At 33.8% G+C, this 18,916-nt stretch overlaps 1 protein-coding gene across 1 annotated transcript in view; it reads right to left on the reverse strand.

The window, feature by feature from the left end:
• LOC128889067 (scavenger receptor class B member 1) overlaps positions 1-16,787 on the reverse strand; it is a 33,642-nt gene extending 16,855 nt beyond the window's left edge. The window contains exons 1-6 of the mRNA XM_054146386.1: positions 16,488-16,787; positions 10,757-10,854; positions 5,734-5,825; positions 5,464-5,624; positions 4,820-4,964; positions 1,741-1,941 (exon numbers count right to left, since the gene is read on the reverse strand). Coding sequence (XP_054002361.1) covers positions 1,741-1,941; positions 4,820-4,964; positions 5,464-5,624; positions 5,734-5,825; positions 10,757-10,790 — 633 coding nt within the window. The 5' untranslated portion in view covers positions 10,791-10,854; positions 16,488-16,787. The remainder of the gene's footprint in view (positions 1-1,740; positions 1,942-4,819; positions 4,965-5,463; positions 5,625-5,733; positions 5,826-10,756; positions 10,855-16,487) is intronic.
• Positions 16,788-18,916: the final 2,129 nt, after the last annotated feature.

Raw genomic sequence — 18,916 nt, forward strand, 5'->3', positions numbered from 1 at the left:
AAAAAACCGTCGGCTGGCAGCCAATCGTTCGAACAACGACGCGTGGGTGTATTTCGAAGAAAACAAATACAATTATATCATTTCTTAATGACTAATTTTTAGTATAGCGACTAATTGAATGTTAGCGAATAACAACAAAAATATTGCCAAACGTTTTGCGTAAGGGTTGTCAGACGCGCAAAAGAATGCGATTTCGTGCGCATCTGGCAATATTTTTTTGTTATTCACTAACATGCGATTAATCGCTATACCAAAAATCAGCCATTTCAAAATGACGCGAGTAAAATCGTCACCGGCTCTTAGACCGATACACCTATTTACGCGTTCCTAACTAAATTGTGTGACAAACAACAATTTCGATATTATTATTCCGTCAACTTCAGTGCTTACGTCAAATACTAAAGGAAAATATTTGTTTACAAGTTGTTTCGTTATTTTCTTTTTCAAATTCTTGAGGATCTCGTGTCTCAATCAGCAGGATCAGGATTCCCGAATCTCAAGAAGTATTTAAAAAAAAAAAAAAATAATACATATCGAATTGAATAACCTCCTCCTTTTCGAAGTTTGTGTATCCCAAACAACAAACAAATCTCGGAAGACGTTACCAGTCCCCCTCCTCCGTCCCCTCCTCCTCCCCCCCCCACTGCGTAATCTAAGAGGAAATCTTTCCTTGCTGCTTGAATTTATGCAGTAAATAATATTGGAGTTCATTCTAAGAATTTGAACTTTGTAATCTTTTTTTTTTTAATTGCTTGGAAAGACACAGCAAAAGTGTTTAAAAATTACTCTCTGTATGAATAAGGAATAATCTCCAGAATCTTCGGTATCGAAGCTTTTACGAAACACACAGTTCAAGTACACAGTTCGTTGTTTAATTTAATCGAGGACAAGTTACTGGCGGTAATGCACCCAATGCACCTAAAAAATTTTCAGTATCATTTGTAATATGATGCTTCTGTTTGTGAGAAACATACGGATAATTATTCAATTAAACCGATAAGAAGTAGAGATCAATACCAGTAGTGCGCTACGCCTAATGTATTATCAGTCATTTATATTCAGTTCACGAACGGTAAGTTGGATTCACGAGTAAAATCAAATGGAACTTGACGATTTTTATTCTTTTTTCACATAATTTTTTATCCGCGATAGTAGCACTATAGATCTAGCAAACGTTTCTTGAGGAAATTCCAAAGAACAGAATGACGTGCTGGACGATAATGAATATTTTAAACATTCATAGATCAGTTTCTGCGCTGCATAATCTGTATAAATTAAAGAATTGTTTTCGCTGTCTCGAACAAGCTATTACTTACTTGTCGATACTTTATTGTAATCATTCGCAAAATTACTAAAGTAGCATACGAAAGAATTCATCAAAATTAGGTTTATGGAACGCGACCGTTTTGACCCGTTACAAAGTTTACAAGGTTTTACAGAAACCGTTTATACTTTTCGCCAGCCACTTGTCCAAATTCATTTTTGACTAAGCCTTCAAATTATATATATATATATTCCGTACCCATTTTTGCATAATTTGACTTGACTTTGAGAATCACTCTAAAACAATGAATTGAAAACAAATAACTTATTTCAGGCTGCAAAATCAAAATATTGCAACTCTTTTCCTCCTTTTTTTTTTTTTTTACGATGTGATAACGCGGTTAACAACGTCGAAGTGTTTGTGTATCTGTGTTATTTTTATTTACGTGTATTTAACGGTATAAATTGACCACTTACCCTGTCGAGTAAACCAAATTTGCGAAAGTTGATGAAGTTCGGCATGAGGCCACTCGCCAAACGAATGAGAGGATCTTCGTAGCCCCAAAGATAATCGTGAACGCTTATGTTCAGAATTGGCTTGCAGTCCATCATGTTGACCAACCTCGCCCATGGGTAATTAATCAGAAATCCGCTGTCGTGCAACGACGAGGAGAGACCCTGGAATCAAAACTATCATTGAATCATTTTTCTTAATACGTTATTCCTCTTGTGTTTGTTTATGTTTACCTTAAACTGAAAAATATCAACCTTGGCCAAATTAGAATTAATAAAAGTAGAAAACTGAATATGAAGCATCGATGTCGGTTTTCTGGTTTAATGTGTAGTATTGTACTACTAGTATATAGGGTGGAGCATTTATAATCAATTGGAACACCGGAACATCTCTGTTATTTATGGTTTGATGAAAACAAATCTATAGAAGAAAATTACACTGTTTGAAGTGTCCTCGTGGTATCATCTGAGGCCAATCTAAGATGCAACGTTGTATGATCGCGGTTCTCCATATCCAAGAATAAGGGAGGTCAAACAAGAACACGAAACACAGGGTACAGGATTGTATGTAAAGGCTGTGTATGTAAAGCGGTCGACCATGGATCCGAGGATCGCGAGTTCGAATCTCCCGTGCTTTGTGTTTCGTTTCGACTCCCACAACATATTGTTACGTTTTATGTTTGGCATAACGAGAACTTTAAGGATTAACGAGTAACTATAATATATAACAGGGTGTGTACAATACAAATATCAGCAAAGGTAATTAAATGTGTTCTTAGTTTCGGAACGTCAGCATTCAATGGCGTCTAGTTCGAATATGACAGCTCGACAGGCGATCGATCCGATCGCCTTCTTCTCAGGCCTTGGATCCATCCAAAGGGTGCTCGCAACAATATTCACGCGATTGAATTCGTTTCTTTATCAGCAATAGAATTCCAATAATAAAAGTAATGCATTCCACTTAGAAAGACACCTTTTCAATGATCTTGAAAAGTTTTAAAAAAAACGTCTTTGAGAAAAAAATGGTGTCCCACCGTTATATGCACACCTTTAAACAGCGTAACTGTATTGTAGGGATTCTGTTTTCATAGTACCCGAAATAACGAAAACATTGAAATGTTCTCCACTCTGTATACTAACAAAAAAAAAAAAAAAAAAAAAAAATGAACATGCTAGATAAGATAGCATATTTTGACACATAATTTACTATTTTTTAGGTAAATATTGGTTCGTCCGGAAAGTCCATGCCGATTTCTGGTAGGTGGTTTAGGTCGGAATGGTTGAAAACAAATAACACGTATACATCCCTTAAAAGGTGAAAAGGTTATGGAACAAAATGGTACTTGCGTAATTCAATAAATATATAGTAAAATTCAAATGTGCCTTTGAATATTTCTTAAAAATTGCCATGAACTTTCCGGACAACCCAATATATCCTTATTTTACCATTAAATTTGATCACCTAACCATACCTCCCGATTTCGACAACGGTACTCAATACTTGAACGAGATAGCGAACAATATATTTTAATTATTTTTGTAAAAGTTACGCTAACGTGTGTTTACATCGACCCTAAACTTCTCACAGCTACATTTACAAAGACCTACGGAATGATCTAATGTTTTACTAAACTGAAAGAAACGCGTGTTTATCAGCTAATGTTTCATCGTTTTTCTACTAACTACTTCTACTAACAACTCTGTTATTCATATGCTCAAATTAAAAATTCAGTTGAAAACATTAAAATCTACAAAACATGCAAATAAAACGCAAATAACGATCAACAGGTGACTGAAAAAAAAAACAATTTTTTTTAATAATAATGATTATGGTAAGCAATGCCCCTCGGGGGATTCTATTTATATGTAACACGCTGCATTCGTTGATCTTTGATACTAGATTTCTATTTCACTTCCGCCTGTCGCGGAAAATGTGTCTTTCCTCAGATATTCATTATCATCAACGTTTCTTTTTTTTTTTTTTTCGACTGGAAAATAACTTGTAAGTAATTACTAGTTCAGGAATGAATCTTGTGGAATTAGCTGTTACTTAATATCGTAACGCGATGATACAGCGGTTCTACAATATGTATAATATAGCGACACGAAAAGTATACGCGCGAACAGTAATTTGACGGTAATTATTGTATAAGAATAACGATCAATAGATTGTTACGATTGGAGTCTTTTATGTATACATGTTTCATCGAAAGTAGCATGAGTCTACTGTCGACGAGTCATAAATGACGCTTATTTATTTCCATTCATAATTTCTCGGTGTGTTTGATTGTCAAAGCACGAACTGAATGAAGAATGGTAATCAACAGGCTCGAACACGTGAAAAAGTAACGTAAGAATGACGCGAATAGAATTTTATATACAAATCGAGCATTTTGTAATGATTGAACGATAGGTGTGTCACATCAGTGTCAGACGTTATCGAGACTCGATTATTAAAAGCGAATTAATCCTACTTTTTATGAAGCACATTATTGCAGATCGTTCCTTCTTTTATTCAGTAGATGTTCGTTAATGAGTTTTTTTTTATATTTGCACATTTGTTGTGTGTTGATTATTTTACAGAATCGAGCGGAAGCTTAATTAAAGTATTAATAGTATAATATTATTTAGTTTGAGTGTTACATAAAATTTCTGTTATGATAGAATACTGTAGGTAATTAATATAAATATTATATTAGAGTTACTAACTATTCGTGTTAGTTATTAATCTAGATATTTGTGTTATTATTTAACGTATGGTTACGTGTTAGCATAACGTAACGGAATGTACATTTAACTAAAGCTTTAAGTTATGTTTAACGCTACAAGTTTCTTAAACTTGGGCAAAAAAATTGTTAATGTCACCAAATTTTCGTGTCAATGCAAACAAACATACAGCTTGCGGTTATTGATTGGCATAAGCGTGATATGTTAAATTAACACAAGAATATTGGTGGACCATTGGATTATATTCTCATTTAGATACTAAATGTCGAGTAACGAATAAAAGACGAATACAGACAATAAATGTGAATTCACTTACCAACATGGGTACATTTGGAACGTGTACGATATCTTCTTTTGGGTCCCTTACGGACATTTCTGGGATGTATACTATCGTCCTCCTCGGTATGTAAGACATCGTGTTGTTCTTGTGCCAAGTGATGTTTTCATTTTCCAAAATCTCCCTGCGAACAGTAAAGTATCGATCCGTGAAATTTTGTATACAACGAACGTTTAAAGATGAAATTTTTCATATTATATATAAAAATTTATCACGTAGATCATTGTAAAATTGATCATAACATAAAATATTTCTGCGGTTCAGTAGAAATTCATCTGCATGTTTCTTTTTAAGTATATTTAATTAATTATTCAGAAACCAATTGGAGTGTTGAAATCAGTCATTTTATAAGGCTTTTGGCGAAATCTTCTTGAAATGTACCTGTAAATTTTCATAACTTCGTGCTTAACTGTTTTCAATTGGTCTCGTTATAGTTACAAACACACCCTCTACTCAGATTTTAATGTGAATTAATTACTTGGCTCGCTGTAAATTAAAATAGTGAAGTGTGTGTCGTAAAGAATAGTATCTTACTTGGTAAATATAAATAATAATACTAGTATTGCATTCACACTCGGCTGATATAATCGATTTTCTATTACCGTAGACGTCTCGTTACTTACTGATATACATAGGGCCCGACTTCTTCTACTTTCAATTTTTCTTCGCCCTTGAGGAATTCCTCCGCGTTAGTAACATTGAATATGTACACCTTTATGTATACGTCGATCGGAGGTTTTTTCCATAACTCGAAAATCAACGAATTTGGTCTCAATCGCACGTTCTGAAATACATGTTCATGTATCGGTCGGGTATGCTACTTTAATAAAATTAAATTATTGCAATACAATTATCGCTGGACAAATAATAACGTTCGATTTCCAAACACTTACGTATTCTAATATCGTTTTCACAGGATTAATTACATAGAGGATGTATGCCAATACGCTGCAAGTGGTCCCCAGAAGGAATAGTATTACGAATTCTGCAACAAACAGACGGTATTATATTGTAATCAGTAATAGATAACTTGAAAAATTAATTTTATACACTGGTAGTCTATCTTCGAATGCTATTTTGTTTCAAACCACTCTGAAACTATGTAGTTGCATACGACCGTGGATCTAGGTAAAACAAAGATAGTGGAGTAGGTAAAACAAAGAGCGCAAACGGTTTGCAACACTAATTTCAAATCGGTCTTACTCTCCAATTATCGATTTGTCAATTGAAAAAACAACATTTTCATTTAGTTAAATATTCACGCCGGATTCAATTCAACGAAACGAGTCTCAGCGTGTCTCTTTCATTCTATGCATGTAAGCGACATGGTTGTCGAAGAGATTACGGATTAGAAGTACACGTATCATTTTCATTTTGAACGTCACACATCAAATTCGAGATCGGATAGATAGAGGTACAATTTGCTATTCCATACGTCCCGTAATAAATTATGTCGGACTCGTTTCTCGGATCTTCTAGCGTAAAACGCGATCGCGTGTGATATATGATAGCTACTGATGTAATTATTTCTACGAAAATAGGGAAACTAATGTAGTATGCTTCGCAATGTGCTCCAGCCGCTGGAGTTTTGCATATTTATTGCTCTTTCGCTGGAAATCCCGCGATACCTTGACAAAACAGTTAATCTTGTCGCGTTAAAAATCAGTTATCACCTTAACTCTTATTATAGCCAATGGCGAGCTTGTACGATGCTCGTATTGTGATTACGTTGCGGTAGAACCTCGATAAATAAAACCTCGATTATTGCATGGGAGCCTCGGTCGTTGCACGCTGCCAACAAGTGAAGTAATGGAATTCTACTATTTATACTCGTCGAATTGGTTGCCTTTGTTAGGTTGGATTATAATAAATTTTCGACAACGAGAGAAACTGAGGTCAATTGTAACGTTTTTAATAAAATAGCTTACACAGTTGAAAGTGATCGAAAAAAGTGATTTTCGAAAAATACTCGTTTCCTCGAAAAATATATTTGACAACAATTTCATGTCTCATCTATACGTGTTTCCACCCTTAAAACCGTTTCTGGGCCAAAATGAAAAAGGGCACTGTAATTAAGTCCCCATGAATTTTGTTTCAGCAAAAATTCAAATTTTTCAGAGCGTTACAATTGCCAAACTTCCCTCGTTATCGCAGGTAAGTCACGGAAAAAACTTTTGGGGCAACCTAACGTAACGTATCCGGTGAACCGTCCTGTGTCGTAATAGCACGAGAATAATTTTTGCCAAATCCAGTAAATTTCAATCCATAAAAAACGTCCATCACCGGAACAAGAAACATGTAGTGCCCATTTATCGTTTCTTCGAAGTTATGTAGCCGTGAACTTCGCCTTTACACTCACGTTTCACTTGGGACATGAACCCAGTGTCGAGGTTATCAATTCTCCATTTAAAGTTTCCATTTAATTTATAGTACATCGAATGCAGTTAAACAAATTTCCCCTCTAGTTTACGGTCGTTGTTTCGTTGAGTTATCGAATATAAATTTCAATTTAACACGTTTCTTAACATGTTCGAAGATCTCGAGATATTCCTCGAAAAGAAAGATATTCAACGATTTCAAGGTACGGACGTTGTTGATGGGTGTCAATCATACCCTACGATACGTTATGTGATTCAGAGCCGTTTACCTTGACTTAAATTCCACGTTATTCGACAGTTAGTAATCGCAGAACTCTTGTTTACATTCGAAATCGTCAATTTTATCGGTCACAGACGCAATTGCAAAAAACTGTTCCCCTTCGACACGTGGCGCCGGTTCGTCGGTTGTTCGGTATTGCCTTTTATTTTCAATTGCAGAATCCTTATTGCGATTTAATGGCAAGGCGATCCGAACGTGTAAGGACAAACTTAATGACGTTCAAGTGCTTCTACCATTTTCTTTTTTTAATTAGAGCTGCATTCAGTACGCACTGCTGCAATAACAGTTTTCAATCGCAAAGTTTATGCGTGTTTTATTACACCGCAGTTTAAAGTAATTATTACCAATTTGTTATTGGTACATAATTTAATAGTATCTCAATTCAACGATACCTTTTATCGTTTCTCTGATTGTGTATGTATTTCATCTATACGTAATTCGTCACTTTTTGGGTTTTATATGTATTTTCAGCCACTTGTAATTATTTTTGATCTACAGTTAATTATTTGGAATGTGATATAAGTAATCGTTTCTTTGTCCGGGTGCACGTTCATTACGAAAACAATTGTTTCGCTTGTTATATAAATATCTTGATTCGATGAAGACATATACACTTCGGAACACCCTGTACATTAAAGAAGAAAAAAAATGTATCATTATGTAGTTTCGTCAAAATGTGATCAGTGGATCGAAAATTTTATTGAAAATCTCAAACACTTTCCCTGCTCGTACATTGGAAATAAAAGGATCACCTTTTGTCACAGGTAAATGTCTTTTTTTTAATCATAACTGATCACTTGTGGAATACGGTGTTGCAGAGACACCGATAACTGGACTTTTGCATCTTTTGCATCTTGGGCTTTTTGTCTCGTTCGTTTGAATACCGTGCTGGATCGAAGCGAAGTGCGTTATTCTAATACAAGCGATCAACGAGCAATATCACGATAGCGTGTCAACATTTACGTTTACTTTGTTACATGATGCATTCATGGCACGTGCTGTCGCCGTTTGTTGTTTGCGTATGTGTGTGACAAAAATAAAATAGCGCGTGCACCGATATTTAGTATCACGGCGAAAGCGCGATATGCTAATGCCATTGTGCTTTATGATATAATTGACGCTTCAGACAGATGTCATTTTCTTTCAACGTTTATTGACAACTTGCGACAGAAATGGAGTTGAGATTTCTTTTAACGGTGAAAACTCTCTGCGGTTATTAACAGACTGCGGATGCTTATACAAATTCATATTTTCATAGACAAAGAAAACAAATTTGTAACTTAAATGAATACATGCTGTATATTATCGTTGATATTTTGTATATTTTTCCATTTGTGCACATTCCCATAGATACCTTTCTTCACGTTTGAATTCGTCGTAATCCATAAACATCTGTAGTCTATTTATTAATATATTTATGGAAACATCGCGTGAATTATTTCATGTGATTTATTGCGATAATGCACGAGTTATAGGTAGACTACAAATTTTATACAAATATGAAAAACATGCGTTGAACGTAATAGATCTACCGAATTCTATACCAAATAAATAAGTCTAACTCAGACTATATGATTTATATAAAATTAGATATTATAATAATATCACGGTATTAATTTATGAAAATATTCAACTTATTAGATAATACGTTAGAATATATTCAATTATTAATATATAATGGAATTTATATAATAAATATCAGATTATGCATGACCTATATAAAACTAGATATTAAAATCAAGATGTTAATTTGTGAAAGATATTTGTAAAAATTGCTATGTAAAATATCACAACTATATATGTATATTTATACAATTTTGCATATGTTTTTCACATTGATGTGTGCTAGAAATGTATAAAATCTGAAGTCTGTCAGTCTTCAGATCAGATCGATTTTTACTACAATCACGTTAATCTTACTTGTTATTAATTCTAAATCAACTCAATTTTCTTCGCACACGTGAATCGTTTCTTCCCGAAAGGTTTCGCAAGATTACATCACGTTATTAGAGAATGCGTAAGTGTACCACCCACTGTTCACCGTCGCAGACCTTTAAACAGTTACGACAACTTTGTTCGGCACGCTTCGTTCTACCCATACAGAACCATTCTGACCTTTCCGCGGTGATTTTCCTTGGCGGTTATGACCATCAGAAATTCGTTGAATTCACCAACGAAAATGTAGCAAACAACCCTGACGAAACGTGTTATTAATGCCCCATTCGTTTTGAACCATTCTCAGATTCTGTGTTCGATAATTTATACAAGGACTCATTAAGCAACGAGTCAAAGGCTACTATTACTCAAGAAGCTTATAATCGATACCTATCTGAGTCTATGACATCCTGAAGATTTAAAGATTTTATCTCTTAAGGTTATTCGACGCATTTCCAATGCATTTTCGATGCATTTTCGATGCATTTTCGATGCATTTCTATTGTGTATTTTATTCTACGGAAAATTAGGTTGATATTATTGCTCATCTGTTGAACGTTCATTCAAAAAGGGATAATTGGAAAAAAATGTCTCGTTTGGTTAATTCTTGGAAGTGTTTATAGCTATTTGAAAGAAAAACACGTGGTTGTCGTTTTTCTTTTTTTAATTCGTAACTTTTTTCTGACTGAGTAAAGAATTTCGAAAAAAATTACAGAAAGATATGGTATATCGGCAAATCCACAGAACTTTTGGATTTGCAATCTCGCGCCTTTATTTAATGTTATCTTCTGATGTTTCAATATTTTAACTATCATATGGAGGTTTTTAGTGGAAGGTATAATAAAAAAAAAGTTTTCCATGGGTTTTGTGAAATTTGTAAGCTATCTGAGAAGCCAGCAAGTAGTTGGAAAATTGAAATTTTAAAAATTGTCTTGTGACTTTGTTAATTTTCAAATATTTTATATAATAGGTATAATAAGGTATATACTTTATATATATATATATATATATATATATATATATATATATATATATTTAATAATAGGTATATACTATATGATATAGTAGGGTACAATAACACAAAAAGTTCAACCAAATCAAATGGGGGTCGTGTTCAAAAGTTGTATATAATATCATATGTAAATATCTATTCCTAACAAATATTTTATAAACATTTTCAAGTACACTGTACAAAAACCTTGAACTAAATGTATAGTTATTTTGTCGGCCATCATAACCGAATAGTTATTTAAACTCTATTTCATTAACATACGTATTATTTTAACGTTCTTTACACGTTCGCAAACGCAGGTGATTACTCACTCTTGAATTGCTGTAGCGGGATGGTGAATTTCATGGTTGTGACCTGATTTGTTGGCGCGTCGTTCCTTCTTTTATTTCGTCTTTTTAATCGTAAGGTTCTGAAACAGACACGAACATATCTTTAATCGATACAACTCCACTCAGAGTCAGAGTCCATTAACTAATTTAGCGTTACTTAAAACGCAGTTACCTTCACCCATCAAGGAGCATGCCAAATAAAATAACAACACAATTTCGATAATCCCAGATATTATTCCATATCCTGTACATCGTCCAGAATCTCGAACATTTTTGGGATCCCATATATTCTCGGGAATCCCGGATCTTCGCGGGATCTCGTGTATTCTCGGGAATCTCGAATCAACTCGGGATCCCGTAAAACACGAGAATCCCGAATATTCTCGGGAATCCCGGACATTTTACGAAGTAATTAGGAACCAAGTACTTCCATTTGTCAGTGTGCAAACACGAAACGCGCTCTTTCGTTGAAAACCGTGTTTGTTTTCCACGAATGAATAGAACCGAAAGATTGAAAGAAATAAAGAAGTGCAAATATCGGGTGTTGGGTCAGGTTTCGACGAAATGTTGACTAAAAATTTTCCCAGGACGTACAAAACAGGTATTAACTGTAAAATACAAATTCTGCAAAATTCCAAATGTTTCGCCGCAATGTTTGTCGAAGTTATTGACTCTCAGCAAGCTATAGTGTTTGCACTACGGTCAGAATACGATGACTTTTTTTTCCTGCTCGAGGATCATCATTTTGTAATTTTCGTCCGTTTTCGATTTCCTCCATTTAAGGATCTATGCTAGTTTGACTGCTCTAAAAGTCGAATTCTTTTTTATTTGCATTTTCTTGCAGTAGATAGAACAGAATTGGCTGGACGAAAGTTGTGCAATATGAAAACGTCTACGTAACTGCGAACACAATGTTTATGCAGTGGGTGGTGGAAAAGATAGCGGTAGGGGAAGTATTATTAAAGATAGAGTTTAATTTCTTATTACAGTTTTGCAGAATTAGAATTGAAGAACTATTAAATTTTCTATGTAAAAAGTTCTTCGATATCTTTTACAATCTCACAGATATTATTTCAGAAATGGGTCAAATGATTAGGGTAACTTACCCCCTGATAAGAAACACTGTCGGAGAGAATATTATTCATACACACTAACTTACGATGTTAATTAAGTTCGCGTCTAGTTTTATTCGATACAATGGTATCATCAGACTGCGGATCTTTATGCGGATATTTATAGGAAATTTGAATGTGCTAGAAACTACAAAATGCAAACAATATGCAAAAATATAAAAAAAAGATTGAAAGTAAAGTTCATGTTACAATATTTGCAGAGTAAAATAAATTCCTATTTAGATTCAATTTTTGTAGGCACGTTCACGAAGATTTTATTTTGCATAAAGATCCGCAGTCTAGTTATCATATTCATCGTACTAACAATGGAATAGGAAATTTTGTATTTGTTCGTATAAACAGGTATAACGAATTGAATTTCGACCGATTATGAAACTTATCGAATTATTTATAGCAATGAAAATAAATGTTATTGGAATGTAATATAAATATTTAAATATAACATAAAAAATTAAATGGGATATCGAAACATTCGAATATAATTCATGAAATACGAGTATAATATAAAGAAATTCAAGTTTGAAGTTAATCTATTTGCATGTAAATACAATAATTTTAATTTGAGGATTCGTTTCACTCCTCAAATATCAAAACGGGACAATATAAAACAAATACGTGTCAAATATTTTTCAATGTTTTATACGTATGCAAAATTTCAAGAAAATCAGAAGCGCACACTTGGTAAACGTTCCTTGTGAGTGACTCACGGCACGGAGATGCACTTACGTCGCGTATGATGTAGATCTCTGACACTAATGTGTATCGAGGATTTGCAATGTTAATCGCGACTAGTATCGCAACAAATAGCGTAACAAGCCGGTACTTGCAGAGGAACTTCTGAACTGTTATCGTTTGCATGAATAATGAATCGTTTCTTCCCCAGAGACACAACCTATTGAATATTAAATTAATTAAACACTCTTTCAATACGTATGCTAGTCATTGATTACCGTGACGCAACATTAAAGAAAGGATGGATGGAATTGTCGAAATTAAGTGTGAAATAAGTGTGACGTTAGGATAATAAGCGTTGAGTAATATGTTTCCCTTGTTTCCTTCGTTTAGTACTGCGTAAAAGATTTGAATAGAATGATATCGTCCAATTAAATGTTTGACTTGAATGAGTGAGTGATATTGTTGTGCTTTGGCACGGCGAGACAAATGATTGTTAATCGAAGGAAGCTTATTGTTAGTTAATAGATTCAAGTACATAGACGAGATGAAACATTTATTTATTGCGTTTCTCTTCTTTATGCAAACACAGGCTGTATTTCTATTGAAGTTATTTTTTATTAATTATATTTGATAATTAAATTTGAACTTTAATTGTATGTTTAATATTTGTACAGCTGTAGATAACTGAGATACATGATTTCTTTTTTACATGCGAATAACTTAGCTTCAAACTAGAATTTCTTTATATTATACTCGTATTTCATAAATTATATTCGAATATGGAGCTCGAAATTTTGAATGTCCCATTTAATTTTTATATCATATTTAAATATTTGTATCGTATTCTAATAAAATTTATTTTTATTTCTATAAATAATTCGATAAGTTTCATAATCAGTCGAAATTCAATTCGTGCAATAATAATTCATATTTCCTTTGCCCATATCGCAATCATGTATGGAAAACCTGCACTATTGATATCGCGTATCAATATGATTGTCTGTCTTTCTCTGGAATATTTTCACTTCAATGTATCTCAAAATAATCGGTAAGGAATTAATAAGGAAGCTCGAGAAACGAAAATTTCATATACTCCCTGATTGTCTGATTACTAGACCGCGGATGTTTATGCAAATACATATTTTTACAGATACGAAACCTTAAATAAAAGTATGTTTGATCTTCCAAACGGTGTAAGATGTATATTATTATTATACTATATATTATATAATTATAATTTATTATATTATTAAACATACACATAAACATACACAGTAATCGCCAAATGTTAAAATGTATCAAATATGTTAAATGTGTAAATGTTAAATGTACCATATTACGGTATTCACAAGTACGGTTATGTTCGCTTGTCGAGATCACAAGGGACACACATTTTACTTTAAATATAAACACGTCGTTTCCATCTAAACATTTAGAAATTATATGGACACCTTATCAGCATATTATTGAAATTAAAATACACGATTCTACATAGTTCCAACACAACTTTATTAAACTTTGAAATTATTTTCAGAATCCAAATAAATTAATATCTTGATCGATGAATTGGAAAAACACACATGTAAGAGTTCCTGTTTTGTTCTTCCTATTTACAAAGAAAACGCATTGCACGTAGAATTATTGTTTTTACAACTATTATACATTTACCGCGCATAATTGTCAAACTAATTGCAAGCTAAACATTAAAATGGAGTACACTCTGCCGTAAGGTTTTCGAGTCTAATTTCTGGAGTGACTTTAACGCTTGGTCAGGCGAACTTTTGATTGAGAAGCGTGCACGTCATAAAGCACGATTGAGAAATCGTGACGGTTGGTCACCTTGCGTCGAGCAAGTTCGTACGTAAATATCTAACGACCGTAACTTTTCAATTAATATCATGCATCTGGGCTAACACATTCCTCTGAAAACATTAACAGACCGTAAATCAAACGATACACTCGCTAAAAAAAGGCCTTTCTTTTACCGTTACGAAGATTCGCGGCAACCGCAAGGTGCAAAGTGTCGAACAGGACTTCTGTTACGCATTGCCTTTAAATTTTAACGCGAACAAACTTGTTTAAATTGAAATTCTATGTTTCCTCGAACACGCACAGAAAAGAAGTCATCGATATCGCTCAGATCTCACATGTTATTAAACTTGACTCTTTTTTTGAACGAACTGCACTTTTCAATTTTAAATGTTTAACTTTTTGGCGACAAAGGACATCGATATCACTGCATGTATGCAATTTTTCAGGCGTTGATAATTACTAAACTATGGATTTTATGGATTTATACGGTAATATGGCAAATATACAAAAAATATACATATGTATATTGAAATAGTATATGTATTTTATAATTAATATACAATAATAGTATTGTTGTTTTGTTTTACACAAGTAAAACATACTTTTTGATTACGTTTACCATATATTTATCATATTAGCTGGTATCATAAATGCATTAAATCTAATAAAATCTAATAAAATTGCTGCCTTTCGACTGTCGTTTATTCTTATCCTAATTTTTTCAAGCAAAACGGACTCGCTAGACACGCACACGACCGATAACGTCTTCGAAATACAATAAACTAAGTAGCCTTGCAACGATCTTGTCATCTTTCATTATGCGCCTTGCATTAGGATCAGAGCATAAAGAGAGTTGCATATGCAGATCCCGTACGTGACACGAGTATCTATCGTGATCTTTCGGTGGAACCAGAGCTGATCAAAGAGTATACATATATTATAAAACTGGTCGAAGGAACTGTTTTTCAATATAATTCGCTATGCATTTCGTAAGTTTGATCGATATCCTGCTATCTTTCCCTGACGATTGCAAGCTTTTAACCGCGAACACTTTTATTTATCGAGTTTCTTCGATTCCGAGAAGAATATTTTTTACACAAATAAGAAATTATGGTCGGCACTTTATCGACATATTTTTGAGATTCAAATACGTGATTCTTCAAGAGACTTCAACACGGAATTATTAAACTTGGAACTATCTCGAGAATTCGACTGAATTGTTTTCTGTATCTGTAGATGGGAAAAACATATACAAATTCTACTGAAAATGATTCTTCACAAGAACCGTACGAACACATATTGCTTCTATATTTCTGTCGATTTTTTATATTTTCAAATTAATTTCGCAAATTATATAAACTAGTAATTGTCGGCTGAACCACACCTATTCTAGAGATTTCCGAGAATATGTAGAATGTCATTGTTTATGAAAACTAAGTTAATAAATTACAATTTTACACAGTTTTTTTTTGGAACTTGATCAGTGTACGAATACTTTCTACGCCCACTGTATGTAAATGGTCCTGTTTTGTTTTTTTTTATATAAGAAAATTGTTTCTGTTCCAAACGTGTTCTTTAATATGAATCTGGAAAAGTTCGATAATGGCTTGTCGAGATCACAAGAAACATGCATTTTAATTTAAGAAATTATACCGACTCCTTATTAGCACATTATTGAAATTAATATACATGATTTTTCAATATTTCAACAAAATATCAGTACACTTGGATACTATTTACCGAATTTAAATAAATTATTATCTTGATCCATCTCGAGGAACATTATTTGCTCGAAGGAACGTGGATTTTAATATAAATAGAAACACGTCGCACCATCTAAACATTATCGAAAGATTCTATCTATATCTCCACGCTGATCCACAGTAAAAAGTTTCTGCACGAACGTCGACAGGGTTATTCTTATAAAATGCATTCATCGATGAGCTTGCCGCGCTGATTATTGTATATTAAAAAATACTTCAACGACACGATGTGCATTTCATGCACCTTCGTTCACTGTTACCAAGTGTTAATTACTAATTAGTAAGAAATGTGAAAAAGCATAGGGACTATGCTCAGGCTAAACAACTTACCAAGAAAACGTAATCTTCGGAGAAGGGTTCACTATAATAAAACACCCGCGAGTCGAAGAAACAGATCCCTGAATGACACTGGCTCAGAAACAACACTTTTCACACTTGTTTAGTCTATACACGAGCGAATCGTTAAACTTTGATAAAGAGAGCCATAAGTCATCCGCGTCGATGATTCTCTAATCTCGAACGTGCAACGTGCATCACACCCAATTACAAAAACTGTAACATCGCGGTGTTTTCTCGCATCGATGATAAACTTGAATCGTTTGTATGTTACACACTCCCTCTATGTCTTGTTATTAGTGTGCAGGAGTCCTGTGTTCACTCTGCTTTATACCGTCTCCTGATCACTAACCCCCATACGACGCCGTTGGAGACAACGTCCAAGATTTTTCTCTTCTCTTTGCCATCGGTACCAATAGCAAATGACGCACGCGAACAAGAAAAAGCCATGGGCGGGCCACCGGTTTGTTCTTATTTTCAGCAAACCAGAAAAGATGGGCAACGCGGTCAACGGCCTTGTACTATCGAATCAATCAAGCGTTACGATGAATTCCATAAACGAAAACTGGCACAATTTTCAACTTTCGTTAGCCGCCTTGCATTAGGCAATGGGGAAAAAATGTTCAATCGTGGAAAAGGAAAGTAATTCTTGTATTCGTTGCTCCTTGAAAACGAGAATTTTAATGTGGAGTATTTCGTACTAGAAGAACAATGAAATTTCTTTTTATTTGATTTGATTAACCTTTTCTTTTTTAATTTAATTTCACATTTGCTATATTATTCGTTGTATGTTATTGATGTAATGGTGATAAATAATATCAATTTTAAACAGGACATTGCCTCCTGTTTATATTTTATTAGAAACCTTTTCTTTTCCATTGTATAATTTCAATTTCCTCGATACTAAATTTGATCACACTTTGTTAAATAAAGTAATCTTATGCAAATTCCAAAATGAACGAAATCGCGTGACATTGTCTCCTGTTAATATTTTATTATAAGCCTTTTCTTTTCCATTGTATAATATCAATTTCCTCGATACTAAATTTGATCACACTTTGTTAAATAAAGTAATCTTATGCAAATTCCAAAATGAACGAAATCGCGTGACATTGTCTCCTGTTAATATTTTATTATAAGTCTTTTCTTTTCCATTGTATAATATCAATTTCCTCGATACTAAATTTTATCAGACTTTGTTAAATGAAGTAATCCGAACTGCAACGTTAATGAATTTGTAATACATCAAATTTCACACATTTTCGATTTCACGCATCAAATTTCACACAAATTATTACATTTTGATTAGGTGAATAGATAAGAATATATTCGTATTTATCCACCTATAATAGAAGTATAATTAAAACCACCGAATTTATGAATAAAGGGAATAAATATCCCGAAGAAAACTGTGTGAAATCAAGAAATTAATTTCAAATCTACTTTTCCCGCTCGTCATTGGTATTTACTGCATTGTTACCTGCAAATACTGATCAACCAGGCAAATGCATCGTGACACAACCATTTTTTATTCTCGCAATGTGTAATATAACTCGACAGTACGCACGAGCAAGATAATAATAATAATTGAAGTTCATAATTGAAGAAAGGAAGATAATTGATAGATAATGTAAAAATGCCTGGGATTAATCGCGGCGCCTGAAGTCCCCTATGGTATTCTGTATCTCTTCGAGCTGTATCTCGAAGAATTGCGAATGGACAGGAGAAAGTAATAGATACTTTATAATCCCTTCGATTTCGTAATGAATTAATCCAGCATCAAATATCAAGAAGCCGAATTTACGTAAGTTCGGATCGTGCTAGACGATAGAATGGAACCAATAGAAGTACAACATGATTCTTCACGTATGATACTATACATTCTGGACATTGAAGATAGCGCTGCATTAATGAGAAAACCTAACCACCGGTTCAGCGAGGAAACTGGATGGCATTCCACGCACGAAGAGCAGGTTCTTATGTACTAACCTTAGGTTGCGAATTAGAATCCTTCAAAACTGCACGGAGAAGCCTGTTAAATATAGTCGTGGTTGGTTTTGACGAATGACAAGCTGGAGAGCTGCTTCTGAATTGTTTCTTCGAGTTAAGGGGCTTGGAACATCGACAAATGGAACAAAAATCACCTTCTCTCAGCAAAATTTCAGCGATTCTGAACAATTCTGTGCAATCGGAATTTAATTTGAAGCACTCGGAGTGGTTAAGAAAAATTGCTGAGAACAAAAATACACGTGAAAAGTCGAAAAATCAAAAGAAGATACGAGAACGCGACTTGCTTGACACGAAAAAAAGTTAAAAAAAAAAGAAAGAAAGAACGCGATAAAACTGTAAAAAGTATACGGAAACACAACTGACAACTTTCTCGGAGAGGAAACAACGACACAGTCAAATTTGCGTGAGAACGG

The sequence above is a fragment of the Hylaeus anthracinus genome, unplaced genomic scaffold (genome assembly GCF_026225885.1).
Source record: "Hylaeus anthracinus isolate JK02 unplaced genomic scaffold, UHH_iyHylAnth1.0_haploid 11994, whole genome shotgun sequence".
Lineage (NCBI taxonomy): Eukaryota > Metazoa > Arthropoda > Insecta > Hymenoptera > Colletidae > Hylaeus > Hylaeus anthracinus.